We start from the raw sequence: 18,291 nt of genomic DNA on the forward strand, positions 1-18,291 counted from the left end.
GGTCGAGTGATCGAAACTTTTTTAGTCTCACTGTAGGGTTTCATGGAGGCAGGGGTTTGCCTCCTGCAATCATAAGATGCGGACGAATATTTAGCCGTGCACATTCTTGATCGCGTGCTTGCCCCTGCCAGCCCTGCGAACAACAGAGGTCAGGGAGAAGGGGATTTGTTTGTCCTTCCCAGAAACACGGGTGAGCATCGGCCGGCAAAGGAAATCCTTGAGACAGTGAACGACATATATTCTAGGGATGACGCTGACTAGATTAAGCTCCTCTCATCTCGGAGACTGAGTCAATCTCTGGAAAGCAGAAATTGTAAGCCATAGAGACTACGAGATGCACGCAGAATAACACCGCATTCAGACTTCTCTTTTTTTTTTCGTCGTCAGGATGGAAGACTGACCAAATAAGCCAGGCACAGGAGAATGTGTATTATGAGTGTACTTCTTCGTCGCTCAGTGGGACAAGGTAGCCACGCCATTAGCCCTGAAAAATACTGGCTGGCTGTCCGTGTCAGCCTCTAAGCGAGCGTCGACGGAGTAACACTGAATTCGACCTCTTTCAGAATCCTAAGCTCCATTCTATTGTGCTCACTTTCACGAAACTGCTGATCCACCGATTCCGGCACTGCAATTATAGGAGGTACCTTCCAGGGAACCCCGGAATCTGAGAAGCGGACGGCTTTCAACTTCCTGCTTCTCGTTGCGTGGGTGGGAGTGTCTAAACTTGCCGAATCCCCTGGAGCGCTGTCGCCGTCACTCACTCGAGAAGATGGGAATCGGGGCGGCGTCTGTTTAGTAACGTAGGAGAGGTTTAAGCCGTCGGTGACGGGGAAGGCCCGGGGGAAAATTAGGTTGCGCCAGTTGGACAATGAAGACTCATTCAGGCCGTAGATCACGGCGTCGACGAAACCTTGGATTACGATGCATGCCTTAGGTATAGTTAGACGTTTGCGTTCTCATGTCGCCGGAGAAATTCCTAACCTTGTCAACTGTCTGTAACGCAAAAGGTGCAGGGACATCTCGAGTAGCCTGGTATATTCGAACTGCTGTCGGCAGCGTCCAGAGTAGCATATAAGCTATTGGGTACAGAAGCATGAGGCGCGCGAGCTGTACAGCGTCAAGTCAGCAAGTAGCCTGACTATACATACATAGCAGATCCCAACTTGCCTTTTTAAACTTTCGGCCGTTCCTCTGCTGTTGCTGTTGTCTTCGGGGTTCAGCTGGGTGGTCGTCGTCGGCGGCCGTGGTCCTCGAGCCAGAATGCGGCAGGCCGTCTACACCCCTCGAACAGAAGGAGCTCGGATCATCTGAAGAGTAGTCCTGGAAATCCCGAAATTGCTTATGGGCTCGGTATAAAACGAAAGCCAGATGGGTGTACATGATTAGCATAGCTGCAATAATGATCCAACGGGGCACGAAGTTGACAAGGAGGCGGACTTCATCAGAAGTGAACCAGCACCCTAGCAGAAACAGGCACCATCAGCATCTTATGGGTAGCCCGGCACAGATAAGAATGAGTTTGGCTCACATGCTCCAATGTCCCCGTAACCAGCAACACCTAGCCCAATGGATGCCCATATTACCGACAAAACCCAAGGGAGGGCGGCCAACAACCAGCGTTTATCCTGGAGCCAGTCGGATATCTTCTTATAGCCAGCAAGGATGAAGTGTGTGGAGAGAGCAATTGTCAGCACCCAGTAGTCCGTCTGGACGACGAAAACCTGAGTTGCAAAGCCGTTGAAGCTGCAGAATCGTGCATTCTCTGGATCTCCGATACGGCGGCCACTGATATTCATTGCTGATGAGGCGAGGAAATTGACCGCCATAGCACAGTCGCTGATTGCGAGGCCTCTGCTCGGTCTATTAGTCATTACGAGGGTTATTGAGAAAGGAGAGAGCGTCGTACAGGATTAGCTGGTGCCTAAAGGACCGCATCGACTTGAAACACTAGATTTGTGTTAGTCGTTAGTAGTAAGTCAGACGGCGCTGGGGCGTATTTCCTTACAGCAAAGCTTAGTATGATCCATCCTGCCCCTAAAATAGAGAAAATAGACACACTTAGAATGACTATGCTCTGGATGAAATTCTCCCTATTTGTTGTAGGCGCGGCTAATGCCTCGCGAGGCGAAATAGGAGAAGAGAGCCTCATCTTTGCCAAAGTCTACTTTTCGGTTCAAGTCTATCACACTCATCCCTTCTACTGGACGACATGGAGATATATCGCAGATGATCATTGGCGACCGCATGATATACTTACCGACAACAGACTCTTCCTGCTGTCTTTCCGAGGAGATGTTGATTTCGGAGGGGGATCAATGTTTCTGATAACACTCGGGGGCCAGAATCAGATATCTATTTCTATGCAAGAATAAGTCGAGGGCTGTCAGCTCTCCATCTCAAGTAGCAGAGCCAATCTCCCAGCGTTCCAAGCTGAGGAGTTCCGTGGGGACCTTGGATCCTTATCAGGTGTTCCGTCAAGGCCAGGGGCTCCTCCAATAGGCCACGAAAGATATGGCTGTCGGGTTTAATGGGGATTGTGCTTGCACGTGGGGGCTTCAACGCCTCTCTGATAGTAGTGTTCCATCCAGGGGCTATAAAACATGGGAACGCGCCTACTCACAGAGATATGGTAAGTAGCAAATACGACCCGCCGCCGTCACGCATGGCACTTGAGGTCGTCTTATTACGTATATTCTTAAATTGTTAAATGATATACGTTGGTTCTCACTCGTCATCGGCACCTCTCAGCCTCGAAGCGACTTCATCTTGATGGAAAACTCACATCCGACCGAAAGAAGCTGAAAAGAGCCAAATCAATAGGAAGGTCATGGGCCACCTGGACCCCCGAAAAGGTTATCAATACGAGCGACATTTTGGTGATGTCTATGCATCTCAAAAAGACGTGGGTTTGTTACTGAAATTGGACTCGAAACGCTTCATAGACACCCTGTTATCGAGCTGAGGGTGACAGGCATTGCTAACCGATGCAAGAATACTCCGAGGCGTATCAAATGGGAGGTACGAAGTACAGCAGGATGCAAAGTATCTAGCTAGACAAGGATATGTGCCCCACCTGATTGGGTCCCGAGTTTGGGAGATAACTGAAGGATTTGTTTTTCCGCGGAATTGATCGTCACTCGCGGCGGTGCTGATAAGAAGACGCCACTCTCTGGGGCCCTTTCCAACCACGTCGATTTCTCAGTTCAGCTCACTTGATACGAGTGCCTCGAATCCCATGAAACATATCTCGAACCTTTAGTCGTTTTCAGTCATTCTCCCCATGTGTAGCCCTAAACGGTGTCATCAATTATGCCATTTAAATCTTTACGCCGGTCTATATTCTGCGGCACTCGGTGCGCTCCGCATAAGGTTATTGAGGAGACGGTAGAAGATTTATAGTACGATGCCCTACAACCCTCTATTTACCCCGACTATGAAAGAATCTGAGGAAACTGACGTCTGCTAAAGTTGATTTGGTGTCGTGAGTGTGAAGTCCGATCCTGTCAAAGAGGGTGATGACATTTACTAAACTCTGGTTGACAGCTTTACATGGGAGGCCAGCTAAAGGCAAGGCCTTCAATGATCCCCCAATGGAAAATTAGGACACACTCCGTTGCGCAACAACGGTGAGATTAAAGAGCAGTTGAAAAGAAATACAAGGTCCAGGTCGTCGCCAGAGATGCGTCTCAAAGACCGAGAGGCCGCCTCGTCCATGCATTAGAAGTTCCTGGGCCGTTGTTTGAGCCTCGCGGCGGCATATTCAACTGGGTCAATCCTATCAATTCCTTCAGAGCGCAGCGTTGCGGTACGAATCTAGATCATCGCCTGCCCCGCTGTTGGTCGTGAACTTGCCCAGGTCGCTAACCAGCATATCCACATCCCAATATCATGCTGCATGGGTACGTGGACCATTTGCGGTTCTCAAGGACTTTAGTGAGACCAAAGCGTGTGGTTATGTCGCGGTGTCGAGAACCGATAGTTGTGGTTATTGGCTCTTGAGGGGGTAATAGCACCGTTGCACTCTGGGAACGGGGGACTCGGACGAAATGCCAATAATTTCCAGCTCAAAAATGATGCTGCGGGGGGGTTGGATGGCAATGTGCCTGTGTACCTCAGTATTATTGCTTTAGTCTAAGCGCTGGTCCATGATGTTCGAATCCTACACCAGACTGGCATTAAATAGGGTTCGGAAAGGGTTTTGACGACCTGCCACGAGATATCAAAAGAAACGCGGACGAAAAGCACGCAGACCAAAATTCATTTTCGGATTCAAAGCTGAGTTCTGATATTGTCAGGGCTGAGCGAAAGCTGAGCGAAAGCTGATTGGGGGCACTTTTGGGGACACCGGAGCCTTGAATAAGGGTGAGGCACTCCCATCCCAACGGCACAGGAGAAGACTAGCATGGAACAGAATGGCCCTCAAGACTTGGCAAGACCCCATACCTTGCAAATCGCACTACGCCAGTGTACGACAAAAGGAAGAGCCTGGGTGCTCGTGCCGTTTACGCGAGATTAGCCACGAGACCAGCACCGGATAGGAAGCCGAATTGCCAGTCGGTTCCACGCTTGAGTGGAAGTGGTGTCATTTTATGGATGCGGCTAACTCTAGCTTGCTCTAGGTGGTTGACCTAGCGTCCTTCCCACAGACTAGTAGCACACCGCATCGCGGGCCTCAGTCGAAGCGACGCAGGGCGAACAAAGGTTAACATTATACCTTGTGCATTAGCCTACTTAGTGTGGTGGGGTGGGCCCGTTTCCTGTCTACGGTTGCGTTGCGGGATGTGCCTCAGATTTATCAATTTTCAATATAACTAGCAACAATCTTTGAGGGCTATGGGACTACTACCGACTATTAAAGCTGCCCGCCGTGAAGTTGTCTCTCCTGGCCGAACTTCCTTCGGCTCTGCTATTGCAACAGCTTTTTTAAGCTTCCATGTCTGCTACCACGCGCGACCCCGGAACCCTTGTGCTTAAGTCTCCAACCGGGAGAGAAAACGGGAAGTCGACCGACTCGAGCATCGACGCCATGAAGATCCACCAACCGCACGCAGTGGTAACAAAGAAGGAGGCGCCGGAGGCCTAGCAAAAACATTTGGCATCAGTAACCCGCTAAGACAGCTTGAATGAATTATATAGAATGTATACGGCTTACCGTAAGCAACTTCCCGGCAAACGCTGCGTTTGCTGTGTAGTCCGCAGCCAGCGCCCAATACGCGCCGGTGATGAATCCGAACCCGAGGACCAGGGTTAGGAAGATAATGACGAAAACGATGTTTGTTCGGATCGAGCAGATGAGGTATACGAAACAGAGCATTCCGATGGAGAGGGTGAAAAAACCTTGGTTTTTTATGTAATATCAGTTGTCCACTCTTGCGTAGGTTCAGGAAGAATTGACTTCAGCAGGGACAACGTACCGAACCCAGAACTGAAAGAAGGTACCTCCAATCCCTCAGCCGGACTGGCTGCACCAACTGGCGCGTAGGACGCATAGGCATAGAACTGAGGGAGCAGTGTACCGCCAAAAGTAAGCCAGAAAGCGCTAAACGATGCGAATACTACCGCAGGAAATGTGTTTCCGAGGATGAATTCGAGGATGGAGCTGACGAGCATGAGAACCCCGCCGTAGAAACAATACGCAGGGCTAGGTTATTTATAACAGCATGGTCAGCGAAGTGTGTACAAGATAATTGACTGTTTGTCATGTGGGGAATGGAAGTCGAACAAACATTCCCGAAAAGCCAGGGGCCGAGGCGCCGCGCCAACCCATCAAGCTACATGACAGAGGACCGAGAGAGATGATGAAACCGCAGATACCTCTATGTCTCCTGTTATCAAATATTCCAAAGGCCACATTACAAGGGACAATACATCGTGCCACCCTCTGTAACACTTACATCGGTGTAGGGTTGCCAAGCTTCGGTCGCGAGACCCCTTTGATGGCCCTTGGAGGGGGCGACAGGTACAGCTTCTCGAAAACATCAGGTGGCATGGTAACCCCCTTTAGGGAATTGCCCTCACTTAAGAGGTTCCTTGTAGTCCCGTTGGTGATCTCCTCGTGGGTAGCTGTATTCATCTCGTCTTTCATGTTGAACTAGGTATGTATGTGCAAGTGGAAGCGGACTGTGTGGTGAGAGTAGAGAGTCGGATGGTGCTGGAGAAACTTGCGGTGGCTAAAGGGAAACCTGGGCTACACATTCATTCTTATACCACTCAGCTGATGTTACCCTTGTACAGTATGCTCAAACCTGTAATCCGCCTTTCCCCAGATACGGCATGTCTTCTCCAGATTGCGCTAGCGCGCCGGATCTAGCCCTTTTAGCGTAATCGTCGCTAGATAGGACCGGAGAGAGACGCAGAAAAGGTGGGCCGGAAGCCCAGTGCCGCGAGCTACAAGCTTCCCCAGTCGTTTAGACAAATCATATCTCATTTTACAAAAAAAGGGGTCTGGTCAGAAGAGGGGGCTTTCGTGCCCCCGTAGTTTTCGATCATACCCAAGCTGGGATGTGGCATTATGTCACAGTATACAAACAGAAACTTCCCTTGGACCGTGAGCGGATGCGCAGTCTTTGCTTCTTCTCCGCCGCACGCCCGGGAAACAGAACGCAACGCTTACTCGATAGCCTGCGTCTGGCAGCGATTTGCATATGAATATCTGTAGATCCATCACCCTAGAATAAATACGCCGAGTGCTACGATACATAACTATGCCATTTCTCCTACTGCCCTCCCACTAGCTTATATCTTGGGCCATGCGTGCAGCGCTTGTACACAAGTAAAATAAGGTCTTATACTTTCACAACCGCTCACGCCAATCGGGTTGTATTGAACAGGCCAACACCTGGGGGCATATGTTACATCAGAATATTAGAATGTCCCGTGTAAATCTTCTCCGTAGGAGATCCTAGCGCATACCACTCAACCACGAGCGTTTCTCTCGCTAAGCGACCTACGGCGATAATAGAGACGCAAACCCGATCGATGCTCTCCATTATCCCAGCGTAGATGAGGAGGGTAAACAATCCCACTGTTTTTCTGATCTGCATCAGTATCATCTCTATTGCGACAAGATGTCACCGCAAAGCCCATTCGCTCCGTATTGGGATAAAAGACGATCCACTTTCTCCTTTCCGCTTTCCCATAGGACCGCCCAATCAGCATCTTAGTCCCCACTTGATCGCCAAGTTTCTACCCGCTCACTGCATGTGCGCGCGTGCGGATCCGCAACTGTCGATGGACGCGCACCGGTCGAATGGGCACTGGGTGGAGGCACCGGATTTTAATTACTCCGTAGTGTACTGTATGCATTATCCTGTCCTTCGTAAGGCGTTAGCGTCCCCCGATCCCCCAACCAACACGTGGCTGGCGCTGGCGTATGCTCTCTGCGGGGTAGCAGTTGACCTAACCTATCAAGTCATAGAGGCACTCGCGGAGAGAGGTCCCAAATGGGGCCATGAGAATCTAGAATGCCCTTTCAGGATTGTAGAGGTCTTTCGACATTCCCCTCTTTTGGAAACTTTGGCAACCACATCCGCCGTCCGGTCTCAGCGCGGTATCTCGCAAATAGGGCATTACTATGGCTGAGACCCCACGGAGACAACAAGAATTCAAACTTCAAGATAATTAATACATTCAATTCACTTCCCACGGAGGACCAAATTGGCCCGCCACAGGCTTGCCGCACACTCCACATGCCGATGGCAAAAGAGAGTGTATCGGCGATGTTGATGAAAGAAGACACTGAGAGTGTCACCATAGGAGCCGGCTCATTTTTCCACCGTTGGCTAGATGGAGGGAGACGGATTCATCCAACGAAGCCATTCCAACGCTAATCTTTCCAGCCCCGCTCCGGCTCGACCGGAGGCCAGGATTCGTTGTACTCGTCCCTCCCATACAGCTCAGTCTCTCCTTGGGGGCGTCCATGATGAAATGGACGGACCGCCTTCCATATTTTGATGCTATTACGAGGAGGCTGTGTAGATGCAAGGATGGCGTAAGAAGTAAGCCGTAGGGTACATACAGTAGTAGGAGAGTACAGATGGAGTAATTTACTGCAAAAATAATTCTTATTCACCGAGTCGCTGCATATCCTGGCTATTGTAAACCGGTGAGAGATCCTTGCCTGCAAATGGCCATGCTTCTTGATCGCCCTCATGCCGCACGCGACGAGCCGCACCATCACCAGGTTCCCGATTGACGTCGTCTTCATTTCATCCCTTAGGCAAGTAGGTGCGCCAAATGCGGTCATATGGAGTGTGGCAAGTACCTAGGCGGCGGTAGATCTAGAGTTGTACATCCCAACTATCTATCCCCTCTGGCCCACGGATGACAAGCGAATAGTCTGTGAAATAATGCGGATGCGACCCCAAGACCTTGCCATCAATGATTCTAGAGTGGTGGTTCTGACAGATTATGCGTACGTTCCGAATGCCACCCTCGATGAACAGATCTGCAGGGCATAACAGTAAATCGTAATAGTTCCAATCCATATTACGGCCGGGGAGTTGTGAGCTGCACAGCAGGTGTTGGCAAATGGGCGACTCTAAGCTGTTCCAAAGTTTAATCAGTTCGGATGTTACGACTGGAGGACCATTGATACAGTGAAATGGCGCGTGAACGTCCATGGTACCTTGTGATAGAAAGCTGACTCGGAAGAGCTAAGTTGGTATCGGTCACTGCAGCATGGACATAGGACTGCGACCTTACCAAGTAGGTCGTCGGCTGTTTGACCGCCAGTCTAAGTGTGTAGGCAATCAAAGCCCCCTAAGAATAAGCTTCAAGAAGGGATAGTGTCAAGGGTCAGCTCTAAGCGTCTCCGACAAATAGGAGTTGGTGCTATTTTCACAGTAGAACGTCAGTTAAAGTAGGCTTAGTTCGACGGAGCGATCCAAGCATAATCAAGGTTTCGTACTAATGGGTTTAAGCTTCATGTTATAGCGTGGGGATGGCCGGGGTGGTGTCTTCACATTTGTCCCAAAATTCATGATAATATATTAACATAATTACGTCAATATTTGTTGAAACGAAAACTTTCTTGCTGCGTTGGGTAGGCCTCCTGCAAGGTACTTGATCAATGACAAGCTCGATGGTCAACCTACTACTTCGAGCCTAGTCACTTCACGAGGCAAACCGAACTGAAGTTGGATTATAAGTGACGCCGAGTACATGCATCACACGGGCGACATGAGGATAGATACAGATGCGAAGTGGTGTGCTCCCACATGTGATTCCGATCTCAAATGCCTAGACTACGGATAGTCATCTCATCCTGGACTGTGACAACTATATATATCTCAGTGCCTTGCCTCTTCCAACCATGGGTAATTAGATTACATTCATCCCTTCGCACGGGTAATTCGAAATTAAAAACCGTCAACTCCTTTCTGAAAACATGGCGTCAACCTCCGGTAGCTGTGTCTGTAAGAAGGTCACCTACACCTATACTGGTGAACCGACGACGACGGTCAGTTTTCCCAGACATCACGTCTATGGAGCTGAGCATAGCTGACTATTGTACAGGCCATCTGCCACTGCCGTGAATGCCAAAAGCTTACCGGGAGCGCATTCACCTACAACTTCTTCGTGCCACGCGAAAACTTCGAATGGACGTCCGGCTCGCCTAAGTCCAACAGCTTCATACAAGAGAGCGGGATGAAGGTAGATTATCGCTTCTGCCCAGACTGTGGGACCGTTTTGGTCAAGGAGGGCGAGGCAGACATGCTCAAGCCTTTCTACCTTGTTCAGGTTGGGACAATCGATGGAAATAATATAAAGAAGAAGCCCGATACGGAGTTGTGGACGAGCCGCAAGCTAGAGTGGATTGAGCCTATTGAGGGGGTGGAACAGATGGTGCAGTTCAAGTGAGATAAGATTCCATTGTAATTCTCTAGTAGCTCTGGTTGCTCTGGTTGCTGGGATGCTGGGATAGTCTGTCGGGCTGGCATTCCCGCTGAAGAGAGTGTTATTAGCAACCGCCGTTGCGATGGGTCGGCCAAGTCGTGGAAATTAAAGATCGTATCCGTTGGATGCCGTGTCCGTAGGTTGAAAAAGGTCGACGAAAGTCTCCTATTTCTTCGCTACTAATAAAGCGAAGACGAACTATTTAAATCATATTCCCATTTTATTTTATTTTTTAAAAAAGAGAAAAAAAAAGAGAAAAGAGAAAAAAATCGTCTGGTTATAGTCCTCTAGTCCGCTACGCTTCGAAATCAGGGATGTCATAAGAGGTACTCGAACCTTCCCGGAAGGTAATTGCCCCACAGCTCCGGTGCCGATGTCTCTAGACTGCCTGACTTGAGTGGAGTCTTCTGATCTCGATGCCGGGGAGCGAGTCGGTGCCCCTGGGTAAAGGAGAGGCCAAGTAATAAAATGGTTGAGCTACCTCGGTATGCGTATCAGGATTCAGGAAGTATGCCAAAGTGGGCACCAGGCCCTTGTTGCTTTACTCGGGATCTAGTAGTGTGGGGCGCTGTGAATTATGGGGAGTTTACTCAACAGCCATGTCCTCCACGACGTGCTTATCACCCAGGTGGCCCTGGGCCCGGTCACTAGAACAAGGACCTGGGGATGTAGCGAGTTCTTTCTTTCGAATGTGTCCTTGGGGGCATTGACTTTTGTCTTATTGATACCCATACAAACCAGGAACAGTTATTTTAATAGATCTATCTAAAGCGACTGCAGGTTCAGAATATCTTTGAGAAGAGCTAGAGCGCCAAACAGCTCGTTATCGTGATACTTTCGGGCCACGATTTGCAGGTTTACAGGCGCACCTGTGAAGTCGCCCTCCTCCCACAGCTGCTTCACGTGTTTGCATGCGTCGCTAAGAGGCGTGTAATCGGACGCATACTTTTCGCCACCTTCAGCCTTAATCGGCGTCGGCACGACGACACCCGGATAGTCGACAAAGTTGTATAGCGAGGTATACGTCCAATAGAAAGCCGTGTCATGCGCGCTGGCCGGGCCCACAAAGGCTGGGCCGATTACCACATCCACATCCTGCGCCTGCCAGCTCGCTGCAAAGTCGCATCGAAACTCGTCTCGCTCCCGCCGCATCTGATTCACAGCCTCGGCAGTCTGCATCCCAGCCGGCTCCTCATCCTTCCATATCCAATCACTGAGGGGGAACACGGGCTCGCCAGTTGACTGAATAGCAGCCTTGACTGTGCTACCACCGTCCGGCCAGTACATGCGACGAATCATCGCCCACGCAGCCGCTGCATCATACGGCCGGAAGTCTTTAACTTCAATAGCGGATGCATGTCGCGGGTCCGAGAGCAGCTGGCGCGCCCAAGCTACAGCACGCTTGACAGGCGGCTGTGGGTCGATGAAGCCGTCATGCTCGATGATGCCGACCTTGAGGGTGCGACCAGGAGGTGTAGGCGTAGCAAGGCCGGTCCAGGGGATAGGTACTAGCCGCGGGTCAAGTAGGTGTGGCTTGGCGGAGAGGATGCAGCGCATGAATAGGTCCATATCGCGTAGGCTGCGGCACATGGGCCCAGTAGAGCATAGAACGTTGAGCTCAGCAGAGAAAGGAGCAGCAAGGAAACCACGCATAGGTAGGGTATAGGAGGTAGGCTTAAAGCCGTAGATACCACTAAATGCGGATGGCCCACGGATGCTTCCGCCAATATCGGTTCCAACCCCGAGAACAGAACCCTTAAGGGCAATTAGGGCAGCCTCACCGCCGGTAGAGCCACCAGCAGACAAGTTGATATTGAAGGGATTGAGAACGCGGCCCCAAAGAGAGTCGCTCTCGAGGTGCATGATAGTCTGCGGCTGGTTTGTCTTGCAGTAGAAGACAGCACCAAGGGATCGCAGGATGGAAGTCATATGGCAGTCCTCCTTATCCTTGACCAATGTCGCTAGGCAGCTCTGCACTGACCATGTTCCGGCAATAGGTATGTGAACCTTAATACTGATAGGCACACCATGCAGGGGCCCAACAGTCTTGCCATGCTTGGCCAGGTAGGAATCGAGCTGTTTTGCCTGAGTGATAGCCTCATCAAGAAACCATTCGGTCAGGCAGCAGGTAAGCTGGTGGGCAATTATTGCGCGTTTGGCGAAGGCGGTAGCCACAGCGACCGCCGTGTACTTGCGGTTGGCGACAGCCTCAGCCAGACCCAAGGCATCATACTTCTCGGTGATCTCGAGCTCCTGGGTGGACAGAAGACCACAAGACGCGGGGATGCCGGAAACGTCAGTGGGAGGGTTGTTGATGAGATCCTGTGGGAGGCGGAGCTCCTGGGGGACCCTTTCCGCGAAGGCTCCGAGAATCTCAGCACGCCTGGCCTCGTACTCCTTGGTTCCGGGGGGTACGCCCTTAGGCTGGATGACGGGAAGAGCAGCGGTGACCATTGCGACACGGTAGGACGGCTTTATGCCTTATGAGGGTAGAAAGAGACGGGGTCTAAAATAAAGAGGTGCAGGAGAAGACTAGGAAATAGGATTTAATGGATTGAATCGAATGAAGTCTGGTCTGCAGGCAAATTCGAGTAAAGGGGATGGGGAAACCTCTCTTTTTATGACATGCCAAAAGCAGGACCATGAGGTAGGCGATGCAGAAATCCCGAACTCGCCGACTTCCGAAAATGCCGTTCTCGGCGTGGGGCACTGGAGATGGCATCACGGAGTAAGGGAAGTTAGGGAATCTCTCCCGATAGTCGTAAAAACACTTAATTGGCCGCTTCCGACAACTTCCCAGCGGTATGCCGGAGCTCTGCCAAGATCCGAATGATGGGTGGTGGCATCGGTGATTGATATCTGGATTCTGGAGTCGAAAAGTGCGGAGACGAGTGGACGACCAATGATGTCCATTTACGACTCCAGATGTCAATCACCGATGCCACCTCCCATCGCATGGCTCGCCAAGCCTCCACACGCCATCAGGCCCATGCGCACCACCCCCGGAGTTTCCAACCAGTCGGTAATAAAGGGCATTGGCTAGAGACCGGGGTCTTACCCCGGACAATGCGTAGCAGGCACAAATATCGATAGTTCTCGATTGAACCCTTCGCCAGCTATCATGACGGCAGCACGGATTCGAGTCGATTCGTAAGATCCCCAAGATTTACGACTCTCATATTATGATTTGACGGGCAGCGAGATTTGATACTTCTTAAAAAGTTCTGCACGCAGCCCCTGCATCTTCAGATGAAAGTTTTAAAAAGGCCTGGGTGACCCCGGATTTCCCCAAATCTCCCATGTCGCTTTCCCACGATATTCTTCCTTTATCATATTCCCGACTTTCTTGTGCACACCCTGCTTCTTGTCTATACTCTATATCCATATGGCTGCTGCTTTGGAGAACATGCCTGGGCCCGAGGCCATACCCGGCACCGTCCACCTTGTAGACTTGGATCATTCCATGCGAGCACGCCATGCTGGCGGCCACGCGGATATTGTTCTCGACCCGGCCCCTTCCAATGACCCCAATGATCCCCTCAACTGGTCTCCCCGCCGCAAGCTTCTCAACCTGATCTGCCAGAACTTGTAAGTGTGATACACTGCTATACAGCCTCATCAATCCAGTTTTTGCGAGTCAAGGAGCAGCAGCTAACGATAAGTATGATAGATACACTTGGTTTGTGGGCATCTCAGTTTCCACGGTATACTCCGTCATTGTTCCGCTGTCCAAGGCGTCCGGAGTCTCGATCGGCACGCTCAATGAGGGCACCGGTTTCATGTTCCTCTTCCTGGGATGGGGACTTCTCTTCTGGCAGCCCTTCTCGCAGCGATACGGCAAGCGTTTGGCATACATCATCTCTACTGTGGGAGGAATTGTGAGTTATATCTAGGCAAGCCGCATAATTCCAAACCAAGCTGACCAGATATGTCACATCTGCGTCTCTAGGGAGTGAGCGTGTGGAGGTAAGTGTTATTGAACCAAACCCCGATCCATGGTCTCCTGAGAGAAAAGCTCACCAAAGTATTGCAGCGCGTACGTCAAGAGCAACGGAGAATGGATTGCAAAATGTATCATACAGGGGTTCCTTCTGGCGCCCATCGAAGCCCTTCCAGAGATCTCCATCACCGACATAGTAAGTGCCCCTTGGTTCCACGTCCATCAGCTTTCAGGCGCCCCCCAAAGCTTATCCTTCCCTCTAGTATTTCACCCACGAGCGTGGCACTTACATGGGCTTGTACACTCTATCCCTCTTGGGTAGCAACTACTTTGCACCCATCATCTGCGGCTTCATCGCCCAGTACCAGGGATGGCAGTGGGTCTTCTACTGGCCAGCCATCTTTCTCGGCGGCACCTTGCTCATCCTGCTATTCTTTATGGAGGAAACCAATTACAACAGGAAGGCACCGTCAGCAGCATCCGACACTGAGACCAAAATGGCTCCTGGTGGATCATCTGCTGACGAAAAAGCCACCAACGCCGAGCATTCGGAGACCGCACCGCGTTTGGCCGAGACCAGCGAGGAATACCCACCAGCGCGGACATTCTTCCAAAAGATGTCACTTTGGCAGCCGTCGCCAGGCCAGAATGTATTCCGGCGAGCCCTACGCAGCTTGCAATTCCTTAGCTGGCCGGTCATTTTTTACGCGGGCTTCTCTTACGGCTCCTACATCATCTGGTTTAACGTGCTCAACGCCACAGCCTCCATCGTGCTGTCTAGAGAGCCTTACAACTTCTCACCCTCCATGGTCGGCCTCAGCTACGTCGCCTGCTGTGTGGGCACTGTCGTCGGCTCGCTCTTCTCCGGCCGGTTCAGCGACTGGCTCACCATTAAGCTGGCGCGCCGCAATAGCGGTATCATGGAGGCCGAGCATCGCCTGTGGCCATTTGTCGTCTGCGTCTTCGTGGTGCCGGGTGCGCTGATCTTGTGGGGCGTTGGGGCGTCCCGGGGCGTGCACTGGTTCGGCCTCACGTTCGCCATGGGTTGTGTCGCGTTCGCCTTTGCCGTCGGCGTCACGCTGAGTATCAACTACCTGATTGACAGCTACCACGACATCCGAGCCGATGCGCTCGTCACCGTCATTCTTGTGCGCAATACTATGTCTTTTGCTATGGGCTACGGGTAGGTTTCTCCTTCGTGCAGTGCAGTGGGATAAATAGTTTCAGAGACTGACAAGACCCGCTAGTATCACACCGTGGTTGACAAACCTTGGTACACAAAACTGTTTTATCTCGGCTGCTTTTGTTGGCATGGCTGCCTCCTGTGTCTTCTTCGCCATGATTAAGTATGGAAAGTCCCTTCGAGTTCGTAGTGCCAGCAAGTATCATAAGGTGGTCAACGAGGACAGGGCCACGTGGGAGAGCCCCTAAACTTGGCGAGGTGAAGCCGAATCGACCAGGAAGGCGATGGGTATTACGTAGTTGAGCCTCTCTTTCCAGTTCAATTTGGCCAGACTGGGTTCGCTTCTTAGAGTGTTAAATTACGTATTTTCCAACGGCTTAGGTTCGCCTAGCAACTGCTTGTTGTAGTGATGCGCATCAATTTCTCATGACACCAGGCGGCCTGTAAGTTTCTGAATGTCTTGCTCTGCCTGTGCAATCTCAGTGAGACATCAGCCCGGGGGATTAATATAGTACCGTCGTGTACTTCGTAACTAATGATAATGGGAGATTAATAAGGTCTGTGGAATTAGAGTCACTTTTCTACACCTTTCTATATAATTCAGATGGGAAGCAGACACCCGATTTGGTTAGAAGTCCCCCGCACTTGACAACCATCCCCGGAATGGGGAATTGTAAGCGAAGGTCAAGTCCGACGCGGGGTAGGCCTAGAAAAAGGCTCGGCGAAACCCCAAATCCTGGATGGGATGGCCTTCTCCAGTTGTCTGGTGTGATTAACTACGAAGTAGGCTAGCATCGTTGCGCCAAGGAGGAGTGGAGAAGCGCCATCCAGCTGGATTGCAAACGTAAATAGCTCGACCTGGCCCATCGACCAACCCTCCAACCCTTTCCCGGTCAAACCACTGCCCCCCGGGCCCTGTCTAAGCCTTACCATTTTACCCCCTCCAACAACCCACAACCCCCCAAAAAGAGAGATGCAAAGTGTGGAGAACTCTTCTACTGAACTCTTCGGCTATAATACTTGATACCATTATGTCCACGAACAGTACATCAAAAGCGAGGCTTCGCACCAAGACAGGGTGCCTCCCATGTCCGTAGAACATCCCCTTACTCATCCTCCGCCCGCCGTCTCTAACCTTGCATTCTCAGGTCGGCGGCGCCACAAGAAATGTGACGAGAAGGTGCCCGAATGCGGATATTGCGCCCGCGCCGGCCGTGAATGCATGTGGCCGTCGTCGGCGGACCTACTGGACCGGCGCTTCGCCTCGCACGAGCGTTCGCGACACCAGATCAAGAAGGCCTCCTCGAAGCACCTCGCGACCCGTAGCGTCGCCGGGGGCGGCCACCCACTTTCGGTACCGCTTGAGCTGCGCCTGCTTACCGAAGCCGGCGCGGCGCACGGCGTCATCTCGCGCGACTTGGAGATGGTCATCTCGCGGCACTTCATCGAGCGCTACTACGGGCTGTTGCTGTTACCCAACGGGCACCCGGGTTTCTACAACGGGTGGATCATCGAGATCCAGGAACTGATGACGCGCCACAAGAGCCTGTATTACTCGCTGTTGGCCAACGCAGCATCGCACATCCACTTCATCGACACGTCATCCACCATGCAGGAGCTTGCTCTAACGTACTACTCCAACTCGCTCAAGGACCTGTCACGCCTGCTAGAGACGGCGGGGCACGAGCTGCAAAACCACAATGGCATATTGATGTCAGTGATGCTACTGTACCTCCACGGCGTATGTCTTGTCTACAGTCCTTCCCGGAATCTTCCGGCTGATCGAAGACATTTTGTCATGCTAATGCGCGCGTGTCGATAGTGTATGGGCAGAGGCACCTACAGTGATATCCCGCGACACGTCAACGCCGCCACGCGCATCCTGACCATGCGCCTCCTCGAGGGCCAGATCCAGATCAAGCGCCTCTTCGACAGGCTGGCCATCGAGAGCCTCCTCTACCAAATCTTCTTGGCGACAACCGGGCTGTGGTTGGACCCCGTAGGCCTTGACTATGAGTTCAATGCCGAGTTCTGGTTCCGCGCCGAGGACCTGCTCGAGCGCTCTACGTTCTTCCCGGACCAGCCGCGCAGTGTCAACAGCCCCGTGCTCGGCGTACCCGTGTCGCTATTCCGGCTCACCCTTTCCCTTAAGCAGCAACTTCAATGTCCCTTCCGACGTGACCAGGACACCATTGACCAGTTGCGCGGCGAGGTTGAGATGTGGGAGGCAGCGCTCCTCTGCAATCGCGAGCTGGACGTCGAGCTATTCCCAGGTGATGCCGTCAAGAACCGCCAGCAGAGCTACTACCGCGACGCGCTTTACCTTTTCGCCGTCATTGCGTCGGTCATGTTCGAGCAGCTTTCACTGGAGGTTGATGTTGCCGACGGTCTGCCCATGGCCATGCCGAGCGATTGCTGGCAGGTGGCCAAGGCGGTGCAGATCCTGGAGGCACGCCGCAACGACGACGGATGGGCCAGTTGCTACATGGGGAACTGGCCTACGTACACGTTGGGCTTCTTTATGAGTTCTGCGGAGCATATTGACTTGATCCGGTCCGAGCTGCAGCGGCGCTGGGATCTGGTCAAGTTCTCGCAGGTCGCGCGTTTCAGGAATGACTTGGAACAGACTTGGGCAGCACGGGAGCGCGTAAAAGTAAGTGCTGGCCTCCATAACAGTCTAGCATTCCGGCACGAGAAGGTGCCCGTCGACGGCAGGATTTATACCGTGTAAGGATATACTGTGTATAGCTCGAGGAAAGACCAGTGTCACGAAAAAAGTATGTGCTCAACCAAACTCAATTACTGCCCAAGAGTTCAACTTGCCCTAGGACTGACTTGTGTGCTGTGCTGCGCGAGGCCCATTTCTGACTGTGTTCCGGCTGGGCTCCACAGCTGAGTCATCCTGACGGCAAGTCCCGTGTCACAGTGCGCGCTGCGGTCCCGCCCGTACCCCACATTTTCTGATGAAGTATATCTATAAAAACGCAAAGATAAGTATTATAATAATAAGAGAAGACTTGATGAAGCTGGTAGGGCAAATTGGTATATCTTGAGATTGTTTTCTCTTTTAAGTTTTGTTTATTTTATTTCAGCGAGCATTGAGTTTTGGGAGGAAACAGTTACGAGCCGAAGTGTATAATACTTGGCCCCCTTCAGTGCTCAGTGGCTGAGCGCCGACCCGAGTGAGGCGCAGTACCGGCGCACTAGTGGCAGGAACGGGCCATATCATGACATTTCTGCCTGGAATTGTCTTGTCCACTTAGAGTTTGAC

The 18,291-nt window shown here is 51.7% G+C and overlaps 4 protein-coding genes and 1 pseudogene across 4 annotated transcripts; 2 read left to right on the forward strand and 3 right to left on the reverse strand.

The window, feature by feature from the left end:
• Nucleotides 1-518: 518 nt before the first annotated feature.
• Nucleotides 519-2,149, reverse strand: SAPIO_CDS6880 (uncharacterized protein; the record flags this gene model as incomplete). Its single annotated transcript, XM_016788864.1, has 6 exons — nucleotides 519-929; nucleotides 982-1,076; nucleotides 1,149-1,460; nucleotides 1,529-1,851; nucleotides 1,907-1,947; nucleotides 2,069-2,149. The coding sequence occupies 6 exons, from the start codon at nucleotides 2,147-2,149 to the stop codon at nucleotides 519-521; spliced, it is 1,263 nt and encodes a 420-aa protein (XP_016641501.1).
• Nucleotides 2,150-4,923: 2,774 nt separating this feature from the next.
• On the reverse strand, nucleotides 4,924-6,085 carry SAPIO_CDS6881 (uncharacterized protein; the record flags this gene model as incomplete). Its single annotated transcript, XM_016788865.1, has 4 exons — nucleotides 4,924-5,079; nucleotides 5,153-5,337; nucleotides 5,415-5,641; nucleotides 5,895-6,085. 4 exons carry the CDS (start codon nucleotides 6,083-6,085, stop codon nucleotides 4,924-4,926), a joined length of 759 nt encoding a protein of 252 aa, XP_016641502.1.
• A 3,303-nt stretch (nucleotides 6,086-9,388) lies between these two features.
• SAPIO_CDS6882 (uncharacterized protein) lies at nucleotides 9,389-9,861 on the forward strand (the record flags this gene model as incomplete). Its single annotated transcript, XM_016788866.1, has 2 exons — nucleotides 9,389-9,460; nucleotides 9,517-9,861. 2 exons carry the CDS (start codon nucleotides 9,389-9,391, stop codon nucleotides 9,859-9,861), a joined length of 417 nt encoding a protein of 138 aa, XP_016641503.1.
• An 801-nt stretch (nucleotides 9,862-10,662) lies between these two features.
• SAPIO_CDS6883 lies at nucleotides 10,663-12,351 on the reverse strand (annotated as a pseudogene; the record flags this gene model as incomplete).
• Nucleotides 12,352-13,282: 931 nt separating this feature from the next.
• Nucleotides 13,283-17,751, forward strand: SAPIO_CDS6884 (uncharacterized protein; the record flags this gene model as incomplete). The annotated part of the gene is made up of 8 exons (XM_016788867.1): nucleotides 13,283-13,485; nucleotides 13,568-13,775; nucleotides 13,847-13,863; nucleotides 13,931-14,033; nucleotides 14,101-15,020; nucleotides 15,457-15,463; nucleotides 16,066-16,761; nucleotides 16,843-17,751. 8 exons carry the CDS (start codon nucleotides 13,283-13,285, stop codon nucleotides 17,749-17,751), a joined length of 3,063 nt encoding a protein of 1,020 aa, XP_016641504.1.
• Between the last annotated feature and the right edge of the window lie 540 nt (nucleotides 17,752-18,291).

Source organism: Scedosporium apiospermum (genome assembly GCF_000732125.1).
Source record: "Scedosporium apiospermum strain IHEM 14462 chromosome Unknown SEQ_SAPIO_0108, whole genome shotgun sequence".
Classification (NCBI taxonomy): Eukaryota; Fungi; Ascomycota; class Sordariomycetes; order Microascales; family Microascaceae; genus Scedosporium; species Scedosporium apiospermum.